Source organism: Balaenoptera ricei, chromosome 4, assembly GCF_028023285.1.
Source record: "Balaenoptera ricei isolate mBalRic1 chromosome 4, mBalRic1.hap2, whole genome shotgun sequence".
Taxonomy (NCBI): domain Eukaryota; kingdom Metazoa; phylum Chordata; class Mammalia; order Artiodactyla; family Balaenopteridae; genus Balaenoptera; species Balaenoptera ricei.
The window spans coordinates 106,153,279-106,172,165 of NC_082642.1; the positions used below are offsets into that span (position 1 = coordinate 106,153,279).

The 18,887-nt window shown below is 39.2% G+C and overlaps 1 protein-coding gene across 1 annotated transcript in view; it reads left to right on the forward strand.

The window, feature by feature from the left end:
* The window catches only part of MYH15 (myosin heavy chain 15), a 189,304-nt gene that overhangs the window by 115,122 nt on the left and 55,295 nt on the right, over positions 1–18,887 (forward strand). The window contains 3 exon segments of the mRNA XM_059919993.1: positions 1,317–1,407; positions 5,198–5,375; positions 5,378–5,580. Coding sequence (XP_059775976.1) covers positions 1,317–1,407; positions 5,198–5,375; positions 5,378–5,580 — 472 coding nt within the window.

The window sequence follows — 18,887 nt, forward strand, 5'->3', positions numbered from 1 at the left end:
GGAGGTAGGGGGAAATGTGGAGTTGCTCTTCAATGGATATAAAGCTTCCATCGTGCAAGATGATTAAGTTCTAGAGATGATTAAGTTCTAGAGAGACGTACAACGTTGTGCCTATAGTTAATAATATTGTACACTTAAATATTTGTTGAGAGGGTAGATCTCATGTTAAATGTTCTTCAATTAAAAAAAAAACAGCAAAAACCATTAAGAAACAAAACCATTAAAAGACAGTATAGGTGGTAAGTCTTAGGAAACTGGCAGGTCAGACTGAATGAGTCACAAAAATCCAAAGGCATAAAAGGAATATATTGATAAATTTGATGTTGATACATCAACATTTTAAACATTTACGTGGCAAAAGCCAACATAAATAAAACTGGGGCTAATTAGAAAGTGGGAGAAATATCTGCAGCAGATATAAAAAAATAAATATCAAGAGTATTAAAGGAAAATCTATAATTCAATAATTAGATGAACAACCTAACAGAAAAATGGGCAACGGACACAAGCAGACAGTTCATTTGTTTTATTGCCCATTTTAAAATCCTCATCGTTGATAACATGCTGTCCTCACTAGTAAACAAGGACATTCATTATAAAACAATGACATACTAATCTGTTAGATTAGGAAAAATTTAGAAGTGTGCTAATGTTAAGTGTAAATGTAGAGAAGTAATCTCACACTGCTATTGGAGGCCAAAGGGCAAGGTTATAAGTTTTTAAACGCAAACCTATACCTGATGCACCAATTCCCTGCTCAATATCCACTCTGTAGAGACACTCACATGTACACAAGGGTGCATGTATATGAACAGCATTACTTGTAAAAGTAAAATTTGGGGGGAAACCTCAATGCTTATTAATAGGGAAATGGATAAATAACCACATGATGTCTAAATCATAAACTAGTATGTCAGTTAATTTTTAAGTGAACTAATCTATGTGTAGGCCAACATGGAAAAATCTCCATGTATTATTGGTTTAAAAATGTTGTAGAATTATAAATTCAAATGTATCCAATATTATACCTTTCACAGTAAAGAAAATGAAACTATTTCTACTGATATGTAAGCACAAACATATGTCAATACTTAGAAAAATGTCTGGAAGGATTCACACCGAACTGATTATGGTGGTTACCTCTAGGCAAGGAAGAGAGATTGGGTATAATAGCCAAGAAGACTTCAGCTATAGATGTAATAGTTGAATTTTTTTACAGTGAATGACTTCATGTGTTATTACTATAATTTAAAGAATATTTAAACAAAATGTTATTACTCTGAGCAATTCCACTTGATACCTCTTTTCCCTAACAGGAAAGAATTAGAAATGAATCAGATGAGTTCAAAGGTGGAGAATGAGAAAGGCCTGGTGGCTCAGCTTTAGAAGATGGTTAAAGAGCTCCAGGTAATCATTTATCAAATACCTGCGTGCACCTGTAGTTAGATCCGTGGGTGATGATTGACACTTCAGTGACACATGCTCTGCCAAGGTACCCATAGCTCTAGTCAACTATAGACGAGGCAGAAAAGAGCAGTGGTTGAGAAGGTAACCTGGCATTCTATAGATATGTGACTCTGGAGAACATTACTGTTTAAGCTTAGATTTCCTTATCACGGAGATAATAAGAAACAAGTAGCTAATTTGTTGAACGTTTGACATAAACTAGGTATTGTGCTAAAATCCTGGACGTCTATATTTTTACTCATTAATCCTCCTGACAACCTTTGAGCTAAAATTAAATGCAACAGTACATTTAAGTGGTAAGCTCAGTGCCTGACCCATGGTAAGCATTCAATGCTACCAATTTAATTTTTTATGATGATTAGTTTTTGTGATTAGAAGGCAATTATGCTGAAAATCTGTCTTGTAGCTACTTGTAGCCTCAAAACATTATTTGATAATGGGCAGAAGTTTTAGACCATGCAACTGTTTTATACTATATGACCACATTATAAAGTTATTTAAAGCATGGATACATTTAACTCCTCACGTATACATGCAGATGGATTTTTTTCCTTTGAAGCTAAGTATTATCTCACTAATGTAACTATTACTCAAAATAATTTTGGAACTTTTTTCTGATTATTACCTTCTGAGATATTTTGAGCCAAATTAGACCAGTCTCACTGCTTTATGGGCAAGCTTTCAGACAATATTAATCTCCAAGTGATTGCCTATCATATTAACCAGACTTCTCTTCAAATGATACTTTATCCAAAAAATGTTCAATTTATCCAAAATACAAATTTTCTTACCCTGATGATTTAAAAAAACTCTCTAAAGTTTCTTTCTTTTTTTTTTTAAATGTCTGAAACATTTATATTAACATATTTCCATGCAAATAACCCAAAGAAAGTTTAGTATTAGTTGTTTTTGTTTGTTTGTTTGTTTTTTGTTTTTTTATACTGCAGTTTCTTATTAGTCATCAATTTTATACACATCAGTGTATACATGTCAATCCCAATCACCCAATTCAGCACACCACCATCCCCACCCCACCACGGTTTTCCCCCCTTGGTGTCCATACGTTTGTTCTCTACACCTGTGTCTCAACTTCTGCCCTGCAAACTGCTTCATCTGTACCATTTTTCTAGGTTCCCCATACATGCGTTAATATACGATATTTGTTTTTCTCTTTCTGACTTACTTCACTCTGTATGACAGTCTTTAGATCCATCCACGTCACAACAAATGACTCAATTTCGTTCCTTTTTATGGCTGAGTAATATTCCATTGTATATATGTACCACCACTTCTTTATCCATTTGTCTGTCGATGGGCATTTAGGTTGCTTCCATGACCTGGCTATTGTAAATAGTGCTGCAATGAACATTGGGGTGCATGTGTCTTTTTGAATTATGGTTTTCTCTGGGTATATGCCCAGCAGTGGGATTATTGGATCATATGGTAATTCTATTTTTAGTTTTTTAAGGAACCTCCATACTGTTCTCCATAGTGGCTGTATCAATTTACATTCCCACCAACAGTGTAAGGGGTTTCCCTTTTCTCCACACTCTCTCCAGCATTTGTTGTTTGTAGATTTTCTGATGATGCCCATTCTAACTGGTGTGAGCTGATACCTCATTGTAGTTTTGATTTGCATTTCTCTAATAATTAGTGATGTTGAACAGCTTTTCATATGCTTCTTGGCCATGTGTATGTCTTCTTTGGAGAAATGTCTATTTAGGTCTTCTGCCCAGTTTTGGATTGGGTTGTTTGTTTCTTTAATATTGAGCTGCATGAGCTGTTTATATATTTTGGAGATTAATCCTCTGTCTGATGATTCATTTGCAAATATTTTCTCCCTTTCTGAGGGTTGTCTTTTCATCTTGTTTATGGTTTCCTTTGTTGTGCAAAAGCTTTTAAGTGTCATTAGGTCCCACCTGTTTATTTTTGTACAGGAGGTGGATCCACTCTAGGAGGTGGATCAAAAAAGATCTTGCTGTGATTTATGTCATAGAGTGTTCTGCCTATGTTTTCCTCCAAGAGTTTTATAGTGTCTAGTCTTACATTTAGGTCTTGAATCCATTTTGAGTTTATTTTTATGTATGGTGTTAGGGAGTGTTCTAATTTCATTCTTTTACATGTAGCTGTCCAGTTTTCCCAGCACCACTTATTGAAGAGGCTGTCTTTTCTCCATTGTATATCTTTGCCTCCTTTGTCATAGATTAGTTGACCATATGTACGTGGTTTTATCTCTGGGCTTTCTATCTTGTTCCATTGATCTATGTTTCTGTTTTTGTGCCAGTACCATATTGTCTTGATTACTGTAGCACTAAAGGTTATTTCTAAAGAAATGTTTCAGAAATGTTTGGTTCAATGACAGTATTGTTATAAATAAAGGTATTGGATCCCAAGATAACTAATTGGAAGGGGATCACGATTACCTGGATGTGGAAATCATACATTTTTTGGCACCTTCTCTGTCATAATTCCTCTACAGATTAGATAGCTTTACTTATTGGGTTGGTCTAGAAATTAGCTTCCTCTCAGCAATCATACTCTTATTTAATGAAATTTTTAATATTCTAAAATAGAAGTTATCCTTTTTTCCCTATACTCTAACCTATGCCTAATTATTTAAGGTGATGTTAATGACCATCCTTGGTTTTACTGTACTGTCCCACAATGATGCTATCAAGATTTGTAGAGCTCTTTGCCGTTACGCTGAAAGACTTTTGGGCTCTGAGAGTTCTTATCACTTCTTTTCTTTGTCTTATAATTCTGCTTCTACTGATATCAGATTACTATCCAATTTAGTAGTCGCATTCCTCCACCAAATTGAAATTATTTGTTTTTTCAATTTTCCTGCTACCTTAAATCACCTATAGACTAAGAAACCAAGTAACCAGGTTTGTCAGAATTGTGTGTAAAATTAAATTGATGCTTATGAGTTAGCTGCTTGAACTCAGAGGTATTTAGTCTATTAATCAGATTTTTGCCCAAGTTTCCAATAGTTGAGGTTGTCAGGTAAGCAAATTCCAGATAAATGAGGTATTGTATGTAACATTCATCATGTTATTTTTTTTATAAGCTCTCTTTAAAATGATTCCTTGTTATATGAAAAATATTTTCTATTCCTTTGGAAAGTGCTCTTTATTAAAATTTCCTCTTCATGTATGGAGTATAATGAGGTTGCTTATCACCAAGGCCTGGGAAATTGGGAGGAATTACAAATTTTAATTCTGCTCTTGGTACTGGTTTGGATCAAATCACTTAATTTCTCTGTATTCTATCTTCTTTAACTATAAAATGAGAACAAAAAGTGTTAGTTGTGAGAAATAAAAAAAGAAAAAAATACAGTAGAGCTCTTGAATATAAAATATGCTACAAGTGCTTAGTAAAATCAAAATTATTTGTTGCTACAGACTCAGATACAGTTTTTTTTGTTTTTGTTTTTTAATTAATTAATTTATTTATTTTTATTTATGTCTGTGTTGGGTCTTCGTTTCTGTGCGAGGGCTTTCTCTAGTTGTGGCAAGTGGGGGCCACTCTTCATCGCGGTGTGCGGGCCTCTCACTATCACGGCCTCTTGTTGCGGAGCACAGGCTCCAGACGCGCAGGCTCAGTAATTGTGGCTCTCGGGCCCAGTTGCTCCGCGGAATGTGGGATCTTCCCAGATCAGGGCTCGGACCCGTGTCCCCTGCATTGGCAGGCAGATTCTCAACCACTGTGCCATCAGGGAAGCCCCCAGATACAGGTTTTGAAAGACAAACTGGAAGCTGAAAGGACCACTAGAGCCAGGGTAGAAAGGGAGAGAACTGACTTCACCCGAGAGCTGGAAGACCTGAATGAGGGGCTGGAGGAGACAGGAGGGGCCAGTTTGGCTCAGCTGGAAATAACTAAGAAACAAGAAACAAAATTCCAGAAGCTCCTCGAGACATGGAAGAGTCCACACTGCACTTTGAGGCAACCTCTGCCTCTTTGAAGAAGAGACACGGAGACAGCCTGTCTGAGCTGGAGAGCCAGGTAGAAAATCTACAATAGGTCGAGCAGACACTGGAAAAAGACAAGAGTGACCTGCAGCTCAAAGTGAATGATGTCCTGACGCATGTTGAGCAGATGACCAGAGCTAAGGTAAGGAACATTGCCAAGCCCTCCTTGAGGATTTAGAACATGGAAGTAGGCAGAGGAGGGGAAGGAAAAGAAAGCTAAAGCAAATTGGTGACTCAAAATATTTGCTAGTGGAGGCTAGAGATCTTCAGATTGGCTAGATCAGGTCTAATCTCAGTGATTGTTAAAGTCACATGACCATCCCCTGAAGGTAGCCTGACAGTGGCTTCTGGTTTCATTGGAATTCCAGTCCATGTTCCCTGTGGGTCTCTCTAGTGATGATGTAGTAAGTAGGCTGGACAAGTGAAACCACGAGCTTATGAGTGGTGCTTCTCTCTTGAAGGATGGCTTTGAGTTGGGAGCACTCCACGGTGGGGCTCAGGTACTTCGAGTCCTTCTGAACAAATGGCGGCACAAATAGCTTTGCGGGGAGGAGAGAACTTTTTCTCCTTCATGTCCTCTGGCATCTCTTCAACGAGCCAACACTAGGAGAAACTTTATCACATGTTCTTTCTTCACTGAGCCCATTAATCTCTACACTGCCAGCTCTCATCTCCAATGACTAGTATCAGATCGCAGGTAAGAGCTGCCTTACCTCCTGCCAGTTGAGAGGAGCCTTGCTTGAGGTCACACAAATTGGTGACCAAATTGGTCACACAAATTTGGTGCCAAATTGTCCTTGTGAGCAGAATTTGTAGTCATCCGGGAAAGACAAACCAACAATAAAGCTTGATCTTTACGGACGGTGGCCAGAAAAATGTAGAATTTCTTCAGATACTGAGTGACTCCTGAAACGTTTAGCATTAATTTCCTTTAAAGACCACGTTGAGTAGAAACACAACTACCCTGCTTTTCCTTCTATTTCTTTCTTTCTTTCCACTGTCCCTGCCAACCCACCTCCAATTATCTTAAAATATAAATCTAGTGAGGACTTAGGTCCTCTCTTCCTCCGTCTCTTCTGTATTCTGCATTTTGTATCGATTCTGTCCTCAACTCAACAATGAAAATATTCTCACTCCTTGCCCTTGTAGGCTTCGTCTTCTTTTGTCAGCCCAAGTGAGCCCTGGAAGACCTTACTCTCTTCATACTCTTTGCCTCTCATTCATCCTCAGGAACTCTTCTGTTTCTGTACATTTTAGTAGGAAGTCATAAAATCATAAAACTGTTGATAGGTTCACCATAAATCCATACTAATTAGGTGTGAATTTTATACTTTCCAACTTCCTGTAGAATTTCATTGCTGCTCAGAAGTTCTTTGTTCTTCTAACTCACTTTGTTTTATTTTAGAAGAGAAACAGACCTCCAACCCTGCCTTTCTGAATCTTTCCTTTTGATAAATGTTAACATCTTACTGATAAGATTAAGACCATTAATTATAACTTCTCTCTTCACCTTATAAGTTATTCACTCATCCATTTATTTCCTTCTTGTTCCAAAGAATAAAATATTCTTCCACATGGGCATTATTCACCCATTGCAAAAAACAAAATAAAAGACTTTTCCATACTAAGAATGGTATTTTGAGAAAGAAGCAAAGTCTGTCCATATCTGTCTTAATCTGACTCCTTGACCAAAAAGTAATGTTCTATTTATCTATTGATATGTAACAAATCACTCCAAAACCTTAGAGTTAAAACAATAATTTATTATTCTCTTTCTTGGTTCTGGGGGTTGACAGGCTTATCGCAGATGGCGGTTGAGACTGGAATCATCCGAAGGTTTACTCATCTGCGTGTCTGACTCCTGGGCTGGGATAGCTAGACAGTTGGGGGCTGGTTGGAAATCTCTCATTTTGTGTGACCTCTCCATGTAGCTAACTTGGGTTTCCTCATAACATGGCAGCCATAGGGGAGTTGGACTTCTTACATGGCAATTCAGGGCACTAAAAGCAAATATTCCAAGAGACCAAAGGAGCAAAGACTCTTGTGAGGAAGGCTTACAACACAGTGGAGTGATTCTGTGTGACTCCCAACAGCGATGAGTCACAGGGGTAAGGTCTACACGTGGCTGCGAATACTAGAGACTGTGGCTCCCTGGGGGGCCATCTTTGGAGACTAGCTCCCACAAGTAGGTGTATACCTCACTACCTCTTACTCCTTTAACCCCTGCAATTTCTTTTATTTCCTCTGATTATCTTTAAAGTATTTGCTTTTTTTTTTAACATCTTTATTGGAGTGTAATTGCTTTACAATGATGTGTTAGTTTCTGCTTTGTAACAAAGTGAATCAATTATACATATACATATATACCCATATCTCCTCTCTCTTGCGTCTCCCTCCCACCCTCCCTATCCCACCCCTCTAGGTGGTCACAAAGCACCAAGCTGATATCCCTGTGCTATGCGGCTGCTTCTCACTAGCTATCTGTTTTACATTTGGCAGTACATATAAGTCTATGCCACTCTCTCACTTCGTCCCAGCTTACCCTTCCCACTCCCCACGTCCTCAAGTCCATTCTCTACGTCTGCGTCTTTATTCCTGTCCTGCCCCTAGGGTCTTCAGAACAATTTTTTTTTTTTTTTTTTAGATTCCATATATATGTGTTAGCATATGGTATTTATTTTTCTCTTTCTCACTTACTTCACTCTGTATGACAGTCTCTAAGTCCATCCACCTCACTACAAATAACTGAATTTCGTTTCTTTTTATGGCTGAGTAATATTGCATTGTATATATGTGCCACATATCCTTTATCAACTCATCTGTCGATGGACACTTGGTTTGCTTCCATGTCCTGGCTATTGTAAATAGAGCTGCAATGAACATTGTGGTACATGACTCTTTTTGAATTATGGTTTTCTCAAGGTATATGCCCAGTAGTGGGATTGCTGGGTCATATGGTAGTGCTATTTTTAGTTTTTAAAGGAACCTCCATACTGTTCTCCATAGTGGCAGTATCAATTTAGATTCCCACCAACAGTGCAAGAAGGTTCCCTTTTCTCCACACCCTCTCCAGCTTTTATTGTTTGTAGATTTTTTAATGATGGCCACTCAGACCGGTGTGAGGTGATACCTCATTGTGGTTTTGATTTGCATTCTCTAATGATTAGTGATGTTGAGCATCCTTTCATGTGTTTCTTGGCAATCTGTATATCTTTTTGGAGAAATGTCTATTCAGCTTTTCTGCCCATTTTTGGATTAAGTTGTTTGTTTTTTTGATATTGAGTTGCATGAGCTTCTTGTATATTTTGGAGATTAATCCTTTGTCAGTTGCTTCATTTGCAAACATTTTCTCCCATTCTGAGGGTGGTCTTTTTGTCTTGTTTATGGTTTCCTTTGCTGTGCAAAAGCTTTTAAGTTTCATTAGGTCCCATTTGTTTATTTTTGTTTTTATTTTCATTTCTCTAGGAGATGGGTCAAAAAGGATCTTGCTGTGATTTATGTCATAGAGTGTTCTGCCTCTGTTTTCCTCAAAGAGTTTTTACAGTGTCTGGCCTTACATTTAGGTCTTTAATCCATTTTGAGTTTATTTTTGTATTTGGTGTTAAGGAGTGTTCTAATTTCATTCTTTTACATGTAGCTGTCCAGTTTTCCCAGCACCACTTATTGAAGAGGCTGTCTTTTCTCCATTGTATATCCTTGCCTACTTTGTCATAGATTAGTAGAGCATAGGGGTGTGGGTTTATCTCTGGGCTTTCTATCCTGTTCCATTGATCAATATTTCTGTTTTTGTGCCAGTACCATACTGTCTTGATTACTATAGCTTTGCAGTATAGTCTGAAATCAGGGAGCCTGATTCCTACAGCTCCATTTTTCATTCTCAAGATTGCTTTGGCTATTTGGGGTCTTTTGTGTTTCCATACAAATTGTGAAATTTTTTGTTCTAGTTCTGTGAAAAATGCCAGTGGTAGTTTGATAGGGATTGCATTGAATCTGTAGATTGCTTTGGGTAGTAGAGTCATTTTCACAATGTTGATTCTTCCAATCCAAGAACATGGTATATCTCCCCATCTATTTGTATCATCTTTAATTTCTTTCACCAGTGTCTTATAATTTTCTGCATACAGGTCTTTTGTCTCCTTAGGTAGGTTTATTCCTAAATATTTTATTCTTTTTGTTGCAATGGTAAATGGGAGTGATTCCTTAATTTCTCTTTCAAATTTTTCATCATTAGTGTATAGGAATGCAAGAATTTCTGTGCATTAATTTTGTATTCTGCTACTTTGCCAAATTCATTGATTAGCTCTAGTAGTTTTGTGGTAGCATCTTTAGGATTCTCTATGTATAGTATCATTTCATCTGCAAATAGTGACAGCTTTACTTCTTCTTTTCCGATTTGGATTCCTTTTATTTCTTTTTCTTCTCTGATTGCTGTGGCTAAGACTTCCAAAACAATGTTGAATAATAGTGGTGAGAATGGACAACCTTGTCTTGTTCCTGATCTTAGCGGAAATGGTTTCAGTTTTTCACCATTGAGAACGATGTTGCCTGTGGGTTGGTCATATATGGCCTTTATTATGTTGAGGTAAGTTCCCTCTATGACTACTTTCTGGAGGGTTTTTATCATAAATAAGTGTTGAATTTTGTTGAAATCTTTCTCTGCATCTGTTGAGATTATCATATGGTTTTTATCCTTCAATTTGTTAATATGGTGTATCACATTGATTGATTTGCGTATATTGAAGAATCCTTGCATTCCCAGAATAAACCCCACTTGATTATGGTGTATGATCCTTTTAATACACTGTTGGATTCTGTTTGCTAGTATTTTGTTGAGGATTTTTGCATCTATGTTCGTCAGTGATATTGGCCTGTAGTTTTCTTTCTTTGTGACATCTTTGTCTGGTTTTCGTATCAGGGTGATGGTGGCCTCATAGAATGAGTTTGGGAGTGTTCCTCCCTCTGCTATATTTTGGAAGAGTTTGAGAAGGATAGGTGTTAGCTCTTCTCTAAATGTTTGGTAGAATTCACCTGTGAAGCCATCTGGTCCTGGGCTTTTGTTTGTTGGAAGATTTTTAATAACAGTCTCAATTTCAGTCCTTGTGATTGGTCTGTTTATATTTTCTATTTCTTCCTAGTTCAGTCTCGGAAGATTGTGCTTTCCTAAGAATTTCTCCATTTCTTCCAGGTTGTCCATTTTGTTGGCATATAGATGCTTGTAGTAATCTCTCATGATTCTTTGTATTTCTTCAGTGTCAGTTGTTACTTCTCCTTTTTCATTTCTAATTCTATTGATTTGAGTCTTCTCCCTTTTTTTCTTGATGAGTCTGGCTAATGGTTTACCAATTTTGTTTATCTTCTCAAAGAGCCAGCTTTTAGTTTTATTGATCTTTGCTATCATTTCCTTCATTTCTTTTTCATTTATTTCTGACCTGAACTTTATGATTTCTTTCCTTCTGCTAACTTTGGGGATTTTTCGTTCTTCTTTCTCTAATTGTTTAGGTGTAAGGTTAGGTTGTTTATTTGAGATGTTTCTTGTTTCTTGAGGTAGGATTGTATTGCTATAAACCTCTCTTTTAGAACTGCTTTTGCTGAATCCCATAGGTTTTGGGTCGTCATGTTTTCATTGTCATTTGTTTCTAGGTATTTTTTGATTTCCTCTTTGATTTCTTCAGTGATATCTTGGTTATTAAGTTGTGTATTGTTTAGCCTCCATGTGTTTGTATTTTTTACATATTTTTTCCTGTAATTGATATCTAGTCTCATAGCATTGTGGTCAGAAAAGATACTTGATATGATTTCAATTTTCTTAAATTTACCAAGGCTTGATTTGTGACCCAAGATATGATATATCCTGGAGAATGTTCCATGAGCACTTGAGAAGAAAGTGCATTCTGTTGCTTTGGATGGAATGTCCTTTAACTATCAATTACGTCCATCTTGTTTAATGTATCACTTCAAGCTTGTGTTTCCTTTTTTATTTTCATTTGGGATGATTTGTCCATTGGTGAAAGTGGGGTGTTAATGTCCCCTACTATGATTGTGTTACTGTCGATTTCCCCTTTTGTGGCTGTTAGCATTTGCCTTATGTATTGAGATGCTCCTATGTTGGGTGCATAAATATTTACAATTGTTTATCTTCTTCTTGGATTGATCCATTGATTATTATATAGTGTCCTTCTTTGTCTCTTGTAATAGCCTTTGTTTTAAAGTCTATTTTGTCTGATATGAGAATTGCTACTCCAGCTTTCTTTTGATTTCCATTTGCATGGAATATCTTTTTCCATCCCCTGAGTTTTAGTCTGTATGTGTCCATAGGTCTGAAATGGGTCTCTTGTAGACAGCATATATATGGGCCTTGTTTTTGTATCCATTCTGCCAGTCTGTGTCTTTTGGTTGGGGCATTTAATCCATTTACATTTAAGGTAATTATTGATATGTATTTTCTTATTACCATTTTCTTAATTGTTTTGGGTTTGTTATTGTAGGTCTTTTTCTTCTCTTGTGTTGCTCCACCTAGAGAAGTTCCCTTAGCATTTGTTTTAAAGCTGGTTTGGTGGTGCTGAATTCTCTTAACTTTCCTTTGTCTGTAAAGGTTTTAATTTCTCTGTCAAATCCGAATGAGATCCTTGCTGGGTAGAGTAATCCTTTTTTTTTTTTTAATTAATTTATTTATTTTTGGCTGTGTTGGGTCTTCGTTTCTGTGCGAGGGCTTTCTCTAGTTGTGGCGAACGGGGGCCACTCTTCATCGTGGTGTGCGGGCCTCTCACTATTGTGGCCTCTCTTGTTGAGGAGCACAGGCTCCAGACGCGCAGGCTCAGTCATTGTGGCTCACGGGCCCAGTTGCTCCGCGGCATTTGGGATCTTCCCAGCCCAGGGCTCGAACCCGTGTCCCCTGCATTGGCAGACGGATTCTCAACCACTGCACCACCAGGGAAGCCCTAGAGTAGTCTTTGTTGTTGTTTTTTCCCTTTTATCACTTTAAGTATGTCCTGCCCCTCCCTTCTGGCTTGCAGAGTTTCTCCTGAAAGATCAGCTGTTAACCTTATGGGGATTCCCTTTTATGTTATTTGTTGCTTTTCCCTTGCTGCTTTTAATATTTTTTCTTTGTATTTAATTTTTGAAAGTTTGATTAATATGTGTCTTGGCGTGTTTCTCCTTGGATTTATCCTGTATGGGACTCTCTGTGCTTCCTGGACTTGATTGAGTATTTCCTTTACCATATTAGGGAAGTTTTCAACTCTAACCTCTTCAAATATTTTCTCAGTCCCTTTCTTTTTCTCTTCTTCTGGGACCCCTATAATTCGAATGTTGGTGCATTTAATATTGTCCCAGAGGTCTCTAAGACTGTCCTCAATTCTTTTCATTCTTTTTTCTTTATTCTGCTCTGCAGTAGTTATTTCCACTATTTTATCTTCCAGGTCACTTATCCATTCTTCTGCCTCAGTTATTCTGCTATTGATTCCTTCTAGAGAATTTTTAACTTCATTTATTCAATAATATTCATCATTGTTTGTTTGCTCTTTATTTCTTCTAGGTCCTTGTTAAACGTTTCTTGTGTTTTCTCCATTCTACTTCCAAGATTTGGGATCATCTTTACTATCACTACTCTGAATTCTTTTTCAGGTAGACTGCCTATTTCCTCTTCATTTGTTTGGTCTGGTGGGTTTTTACATTGCTCCTTCATCTGCTGTGTGTTTCTCTGTCTTCTCATTTTGCTTAACTTACTGTGTTTGGGGTCTCCTTTTCACAGGCTGCAGGTTCGTAGTTCCCATTGTTTTTGGTGTCTGCCCCCAATGGGTAAGGTTGATTCAGTGTGTTGTGTAGGCTTCCTGGTGGAGGGGACTGGTGCCTGTGTTCTGGTGGATGAGGCTGAGTCTTGTCTTTCTGGTGGGCAGGTCCACGTCTGGTGGTGTGTTTTGGGGTGTCTGTGACCTTATTATGATTTTAGGCAGCCTCTCTGCTAATGGGTGGGGTTGTGTTCCTGTCTTGCTAGTTGTTTGGCATAGGGTGTCCAGCACTGTAGCTTGCTGGTTGTTGACTAGAGCTGGGTCTTAGCGTTGAGGTGGGGGTCTCTGGGAGAGCTTTCACCATTTGATATTACGTGGAGCCAGGAGGTCTCTGGTGGACCAATGTCCTGAACTCAGCTCTCCCACCTCAGAGGCACAGGCCTGACACCCGGCCAGAGCACCAGGACCCTGTCAGCCACATGGCTCAGAAGAAAAGAGAAAAAAGAAAGAAAGAAAAAATATAAATAAAAAGAATTAGTTATTAAAATAAAACCTAAAAAAAATATTAAAAACAAAAAAATTAAAGTTTTTAAAAAAAAGAATAAAGAAAGAAGGAAGAGAGCAAGAAAACCAAAAAACAAATCCACCAATGGTAACAAGTGCTAAAAACTATATTAAAAAAACAAAAAAAAACAACAACAAAAAATGGACAGACAGAACCCTAGGACAAATGTTAACAGCAAAGCTATACAGACAAAATCACACAAGGAAGCATACACATACACACTCACAAAAAGAGAAAAAGGAAAAAAATATATATATCTTATGTTAAAAAATAAAAGGAAGAGAGCAACCAAATCAATAAACAAATCTACCAATGATAATAAACTCTAAATACTAAACTAAGATAAACATAAAACCAGAAACCAGTCAGTCGCATACAGCAAACCCCAAGTCTACAGTTGCTCCCAAAGCCCACCACCTCAATTTTGGGATGATTCGTTGTCTATTCAGGTATTCCACAGATGCAGGGTGCATCAAGTTGATTGTGGAGATTTAATCCGCTGCTCCCGAGGCTGCTGGGAGAGATTTCCCTTTCCCTTCTTTGTTCGCACAGCTCCTGAGGTTCAGCTTTGGATTTGGACCCGCCTCTGCATGTAGGTTGCCTGAGGGCATCTGTTCCCAGCCCAGACAGGACGGGGTTAAAGGAGCAGCTGATTCGGGGTCTCTGGCTCACTCAGGCTGCGGGGAGGGCAGAGTGTGGAATGAGGGGCGAGCCTGCGGCGGCAGAGGCCGGCGAGACGTTGCACCAGCCTGAGGCGCCGTGCGTTCTCCCGGGGAAGTTGTCCCTGGATCACGGGACCCTGGCAGTGGCGGGCTGCACGGGCTCCCGGGAGGGGTGGTGTGGAGAGTGACCTGTGCTCGCACACAGGATTTTTGGTGGCCGCAGCAGCAGCCTTAGCTAGCGTCTCATGCCCGTCTCTGGGGTCCACGCTGATAACCATGGCTCGCACCCGTCTCTGGAGCTCTTTTTTTTTTTCTTTTTTTTTCTTTTTTTTAAAGGCTCACGGGCCTAGTCGCTCAGCGGCATATGGGATCTTCCCAGACCAGGGCTCAAACCCATGTCCCCTGCATTGGCAGGCAGATTCTCAACCACTGTGCCACCAGGGAAGCCCCTGGAGCTCTTTTAAGTGGCTCTCTTAATCCCCTCTCCTTGCGCACCAGGAAACAAAGAGGGAAGAAAAAGTCTTTTGCCTCTTCGGCAGCTGCAGACCTTTTCCCGGACTCCCTCCCGGCTAGCTGTGGTGCACTAACCCCTTCAGGCTGTGTTCACGCCGCCAACCTCAGTCCTCTCCCTGGGATCCGACCTCCGAAGCCCGAGCCTCAGCTCCCAGCCCCGCCCGCCCCGGCGGGTGAGCAGGCAAGCCTCTCGGGCTGGTGAGCGCTGCTCGGCGCCGATCCTCTGTGCGGAAGTCTCTCCGCTTTGCCCTCCGCACCCCTGTGGCTGCGCTCTCCTCCGTGGCTCCGAAGCTCCCCCCCTCCGCCACCCGCAGTCTCTGCCCACGAAGGGGCTCCTAGTGTGTGGAAACCTTTCCTGCTTCACAGCTCCCTCCCACTGGTGCAGGTCCCGTCCCTATTCTTTTGTCCCTGTTATTTCTTTTTTCTTTTACCCTACCCAGGTACGTGGGGAGTTTTGTTGCCTTTTGGGAAGTCTGAGGTCTTCTGCCAGCGTTCAGTAGGTGTTCTGTAGGGGTCGTTCCACATGTAGCTGTATTTCTGATGTATTTGTGGGGAGGAAGGTGATCTCTACGTCTTACTCCTCCACCATCTTGAAGGTCTCTCTTAAAAGTATTTTCTTAATTGGTTCTTTCAAAATTCAGTAATGTCTACCTTTCCTCAAATTAGCATGTCTAAAACCAAACTTATCCCCTTCTCCTGAAGCTGACATATTTCCTGTGGACATTTTTGTTACCAGCAACACCCTGTTTCTTCCGTCACCCAGACTCTAAGCCTAGAATTGATTATTTGTTTCCTCTCTGTTCGTGGCTTTCCCATCAATTATTACAGCAGGTCAATTTTGCACTGTCTTGCAATTTTTCATTCCATTCCAACTCACATGTATGACTTTCATTATCTTTTAACTGGACTATTGCAGTGGTTTTCTAAATTATCTTTTTTTGCTTTTAGTCTTTTTTTCCAATCTATTTTAAATAGTATCTGTATGAATATTTCGAGAGATGGCTTTATTGAATCATGTCCCTGCTTCAAAGTGAACTCCAAACTTGTGCCCTTCAAGGTATCCTGTGGCCTGTGATCTGACTCCACTTGCCCTGCCTGTTTTAGATTCTGGTACTTTGTTTCCTGGACCCTCTATTTCAGCCAGATATCCACTTTCCTACCAATATGCCTTTTCCAACTAAACCGTCTCCCTGGAATGCTCAAGTTCAACTTCCTTATTAAGATTTTATCTGTTTCTTAATTCTTTTAGCACTTCTGGTGTCCCCCTTTACTGCTGCATTGTATGGTCTTTTCACTTTGCTTCAATAGAAGACATCTCTAAGGCAGAAACTAGGTCTTATTTTACTCACGTTTACTACATGCTTTCCGTAATCTGTACACTCAGTTACTAGCATTAATCTGTTACATATGCCTCTTGGGAATTCTGTGGCTCATAGGTTTAACAATTCGTCCAGGGTCACAAAAATTATATGGCAGAGCTGGGCCTCAGCTCCAAATCCTGTGTATATCTGTGGGTGACTGCATTCTGCCTTACATATTTGTTGGTGGGATAAAGTGATTCTGTTCACCCTCATAGGCATACACATTATGCTGAACTTTATCCTGAATTGTTTACTTCATCTTTTCTTGACTTATAATGCCAGAAATGCCAATACTCAGTGGTACAGTGGAAACTGAAGCATTTTTGAAAGTATATTAGGCTGACAGAGAGGCCCAGGGCAATTTAGAAGTTATAGGCAATCTCACAATTATCTTGATTATTTTGAATTCCCATTGGTTCCTGAATTTCTAGGAGGCAGCATTTTTATGCATCATTTTAAGAGCCAGCTTTAGGATGAGTGTGCATTATTTCATTAACCTTTTCCTTCTTGGTATCAAAATTTAGTGTCTATCTTTAGGCTTAAACTTGAAGTTCTTTTGAAGGTACCACCCCTTTGAATGTTATATCCCTGTACAGGCCACCTTTAGATGAACAATCTCATTGTCTTTTGCAGATCCTGCTTAGGGAAATACTTTTTCAATTGAAAACACTATACCAGTGTAAACAATGCCCATGGATAACTACCATCTGAAGCGGTGCCTAAGGGCAAGTGTCTTTCCTGTGTGCCCAGCGGCTGCCTACTCTGCAGATGTGCACCGCTGGCTTCTCTTGAAAACTGGGGATTCTCTGGCCCCTTTGCTTGCCATATCCACAACACTGACCAAGTTGTCTTATAGAGATCTGTATTCTTTTACCCTCAGCAAACAGGTGTGTAGCAGAGCACACTCATGGCCACAAGCAGAATTGGCATTTCTCCCATCTGGCTGTGTTCTTCTTGGCCCCAGTTCATGGGTCATTTATTATTGGAGAGAACATAAAATAAAGATGGTTCACAGAGTCATCATATTTTTATCCAGTTTCTTCTGGGACCCAGGATTCATGACAATCTGAGCAAACTGGGACGTTAAGTCAATTAATCCTTAACATTTCCTTTGTTGTTATGTCATACAATGGATGCTTAGGAATCTAGTATCTAGTGCCTGACTTTTTTTTTTTTTTTTTTTTTTTTTGCGTCTGCACAGGCAATTATCAGTTCAAATCCTAAACCCAATGCATACTACCTGTGTGAATTTGGGCAAGGTATTTAGCCTCTCTAACTCTGTTTTCTCATGTATAAAACAGAGGCAATCTGAGTTCTTGAGGAATATTGTGAGGAAAACAGCAAGTGTGCCAACTTTGACTATCAAATTACTTTCAGAAGTGGGAGCAAACATATTCAACGTTCGAAATATTAGAAATTACAGATTATCTAAAAACTGTTACCTGTGTCACTACTATAGCTTATAGTAGCAAGTGGAGAATGTGGGTAATTGAGTGTGGCTGGCATTTGACATCAGTGCTCTAAACTACATGATGCTGATGGCATTGTAGAGAGAGCTGATCATTGAATCTTTGCCAGGTCTGGTTTCATAACCACCACCAAGCGTGGGTGTGCTACGGAACATCTGAGAATAGAACTGTTCCTTGTCAGCCTCCAAATGGGCAGGCACCTGATTTGCCTCTTCCCTTGTTTGCTAATCAGTGGATAATATCCCAAGTCAGTTAAAAAAAAAAAAAACAAACAAATTTGGGGGTTGGGGTTTATAAGGAAAGCTTGAAGGTGACTTCTAAGTAAACTGTGGTGGGTATGTTGGCCAACCTCTCACTAAAGTCTGCAGTAATTTGAGTGTCCTAGACATTTATTAAGTGCCTATTTTGTGTCAAGCACTACACTTGGCCTTGGGAATATGAGATGTAATCTAGGAGTCTTTCATAAAGATTTTAAAATAGTCATTAGGGTAAGCTTAAAGAGAACAATCTTCAACAGAGCATAGGCTCCAGCAGAAGAGGTCCAATATTTGCTGATTCAGAAGTTTCCCAGAGGACCAAACCTGGTGTCATCTTTGAAATGTTTTTGGTCCTTGGCCATTGCTATATCATAAAAATTAGTTTAACATTGAAACTATTAGACTCACTACCAGATTTCACAGTTTTCACTATTTTTTTGGAATGCCATTGGTGTGATCCTTTCTTTGTTGTTGTTATCCCTCCCCCTTCTTCCCCTCCTCCTTCTTCCCCTCCCCCACCTCCTCCTCCTCTTCCTTCTTTTTCCATAGTACTATTTCTTTATAGAGACGAAAGTCTCATGGGGCTGTTTTATGAATTGTGATTTAAAACATGTAAAGAACAAAACACAAAAACAGCTATGTGAAATCTCCAGAACTGTGGTTCTATAGTACCACCAGTGTCATTTTATGACTTCTGACCATATTAATAATGAGAATGCAAATTATAGCTAGGTAAAGAGGACAGCACCATCTTACATTTGGCAGCTCTTCGTCCTGAAAATATTGGGTTTCATAGTCATTGGCATTAGTTTCCAGAGTGTGGCAACAGTCTGATGATTAGATTGGTTACTTAAACCAGGTAGAAGTGCAAAGGCCACATGCCATATCCATTTCT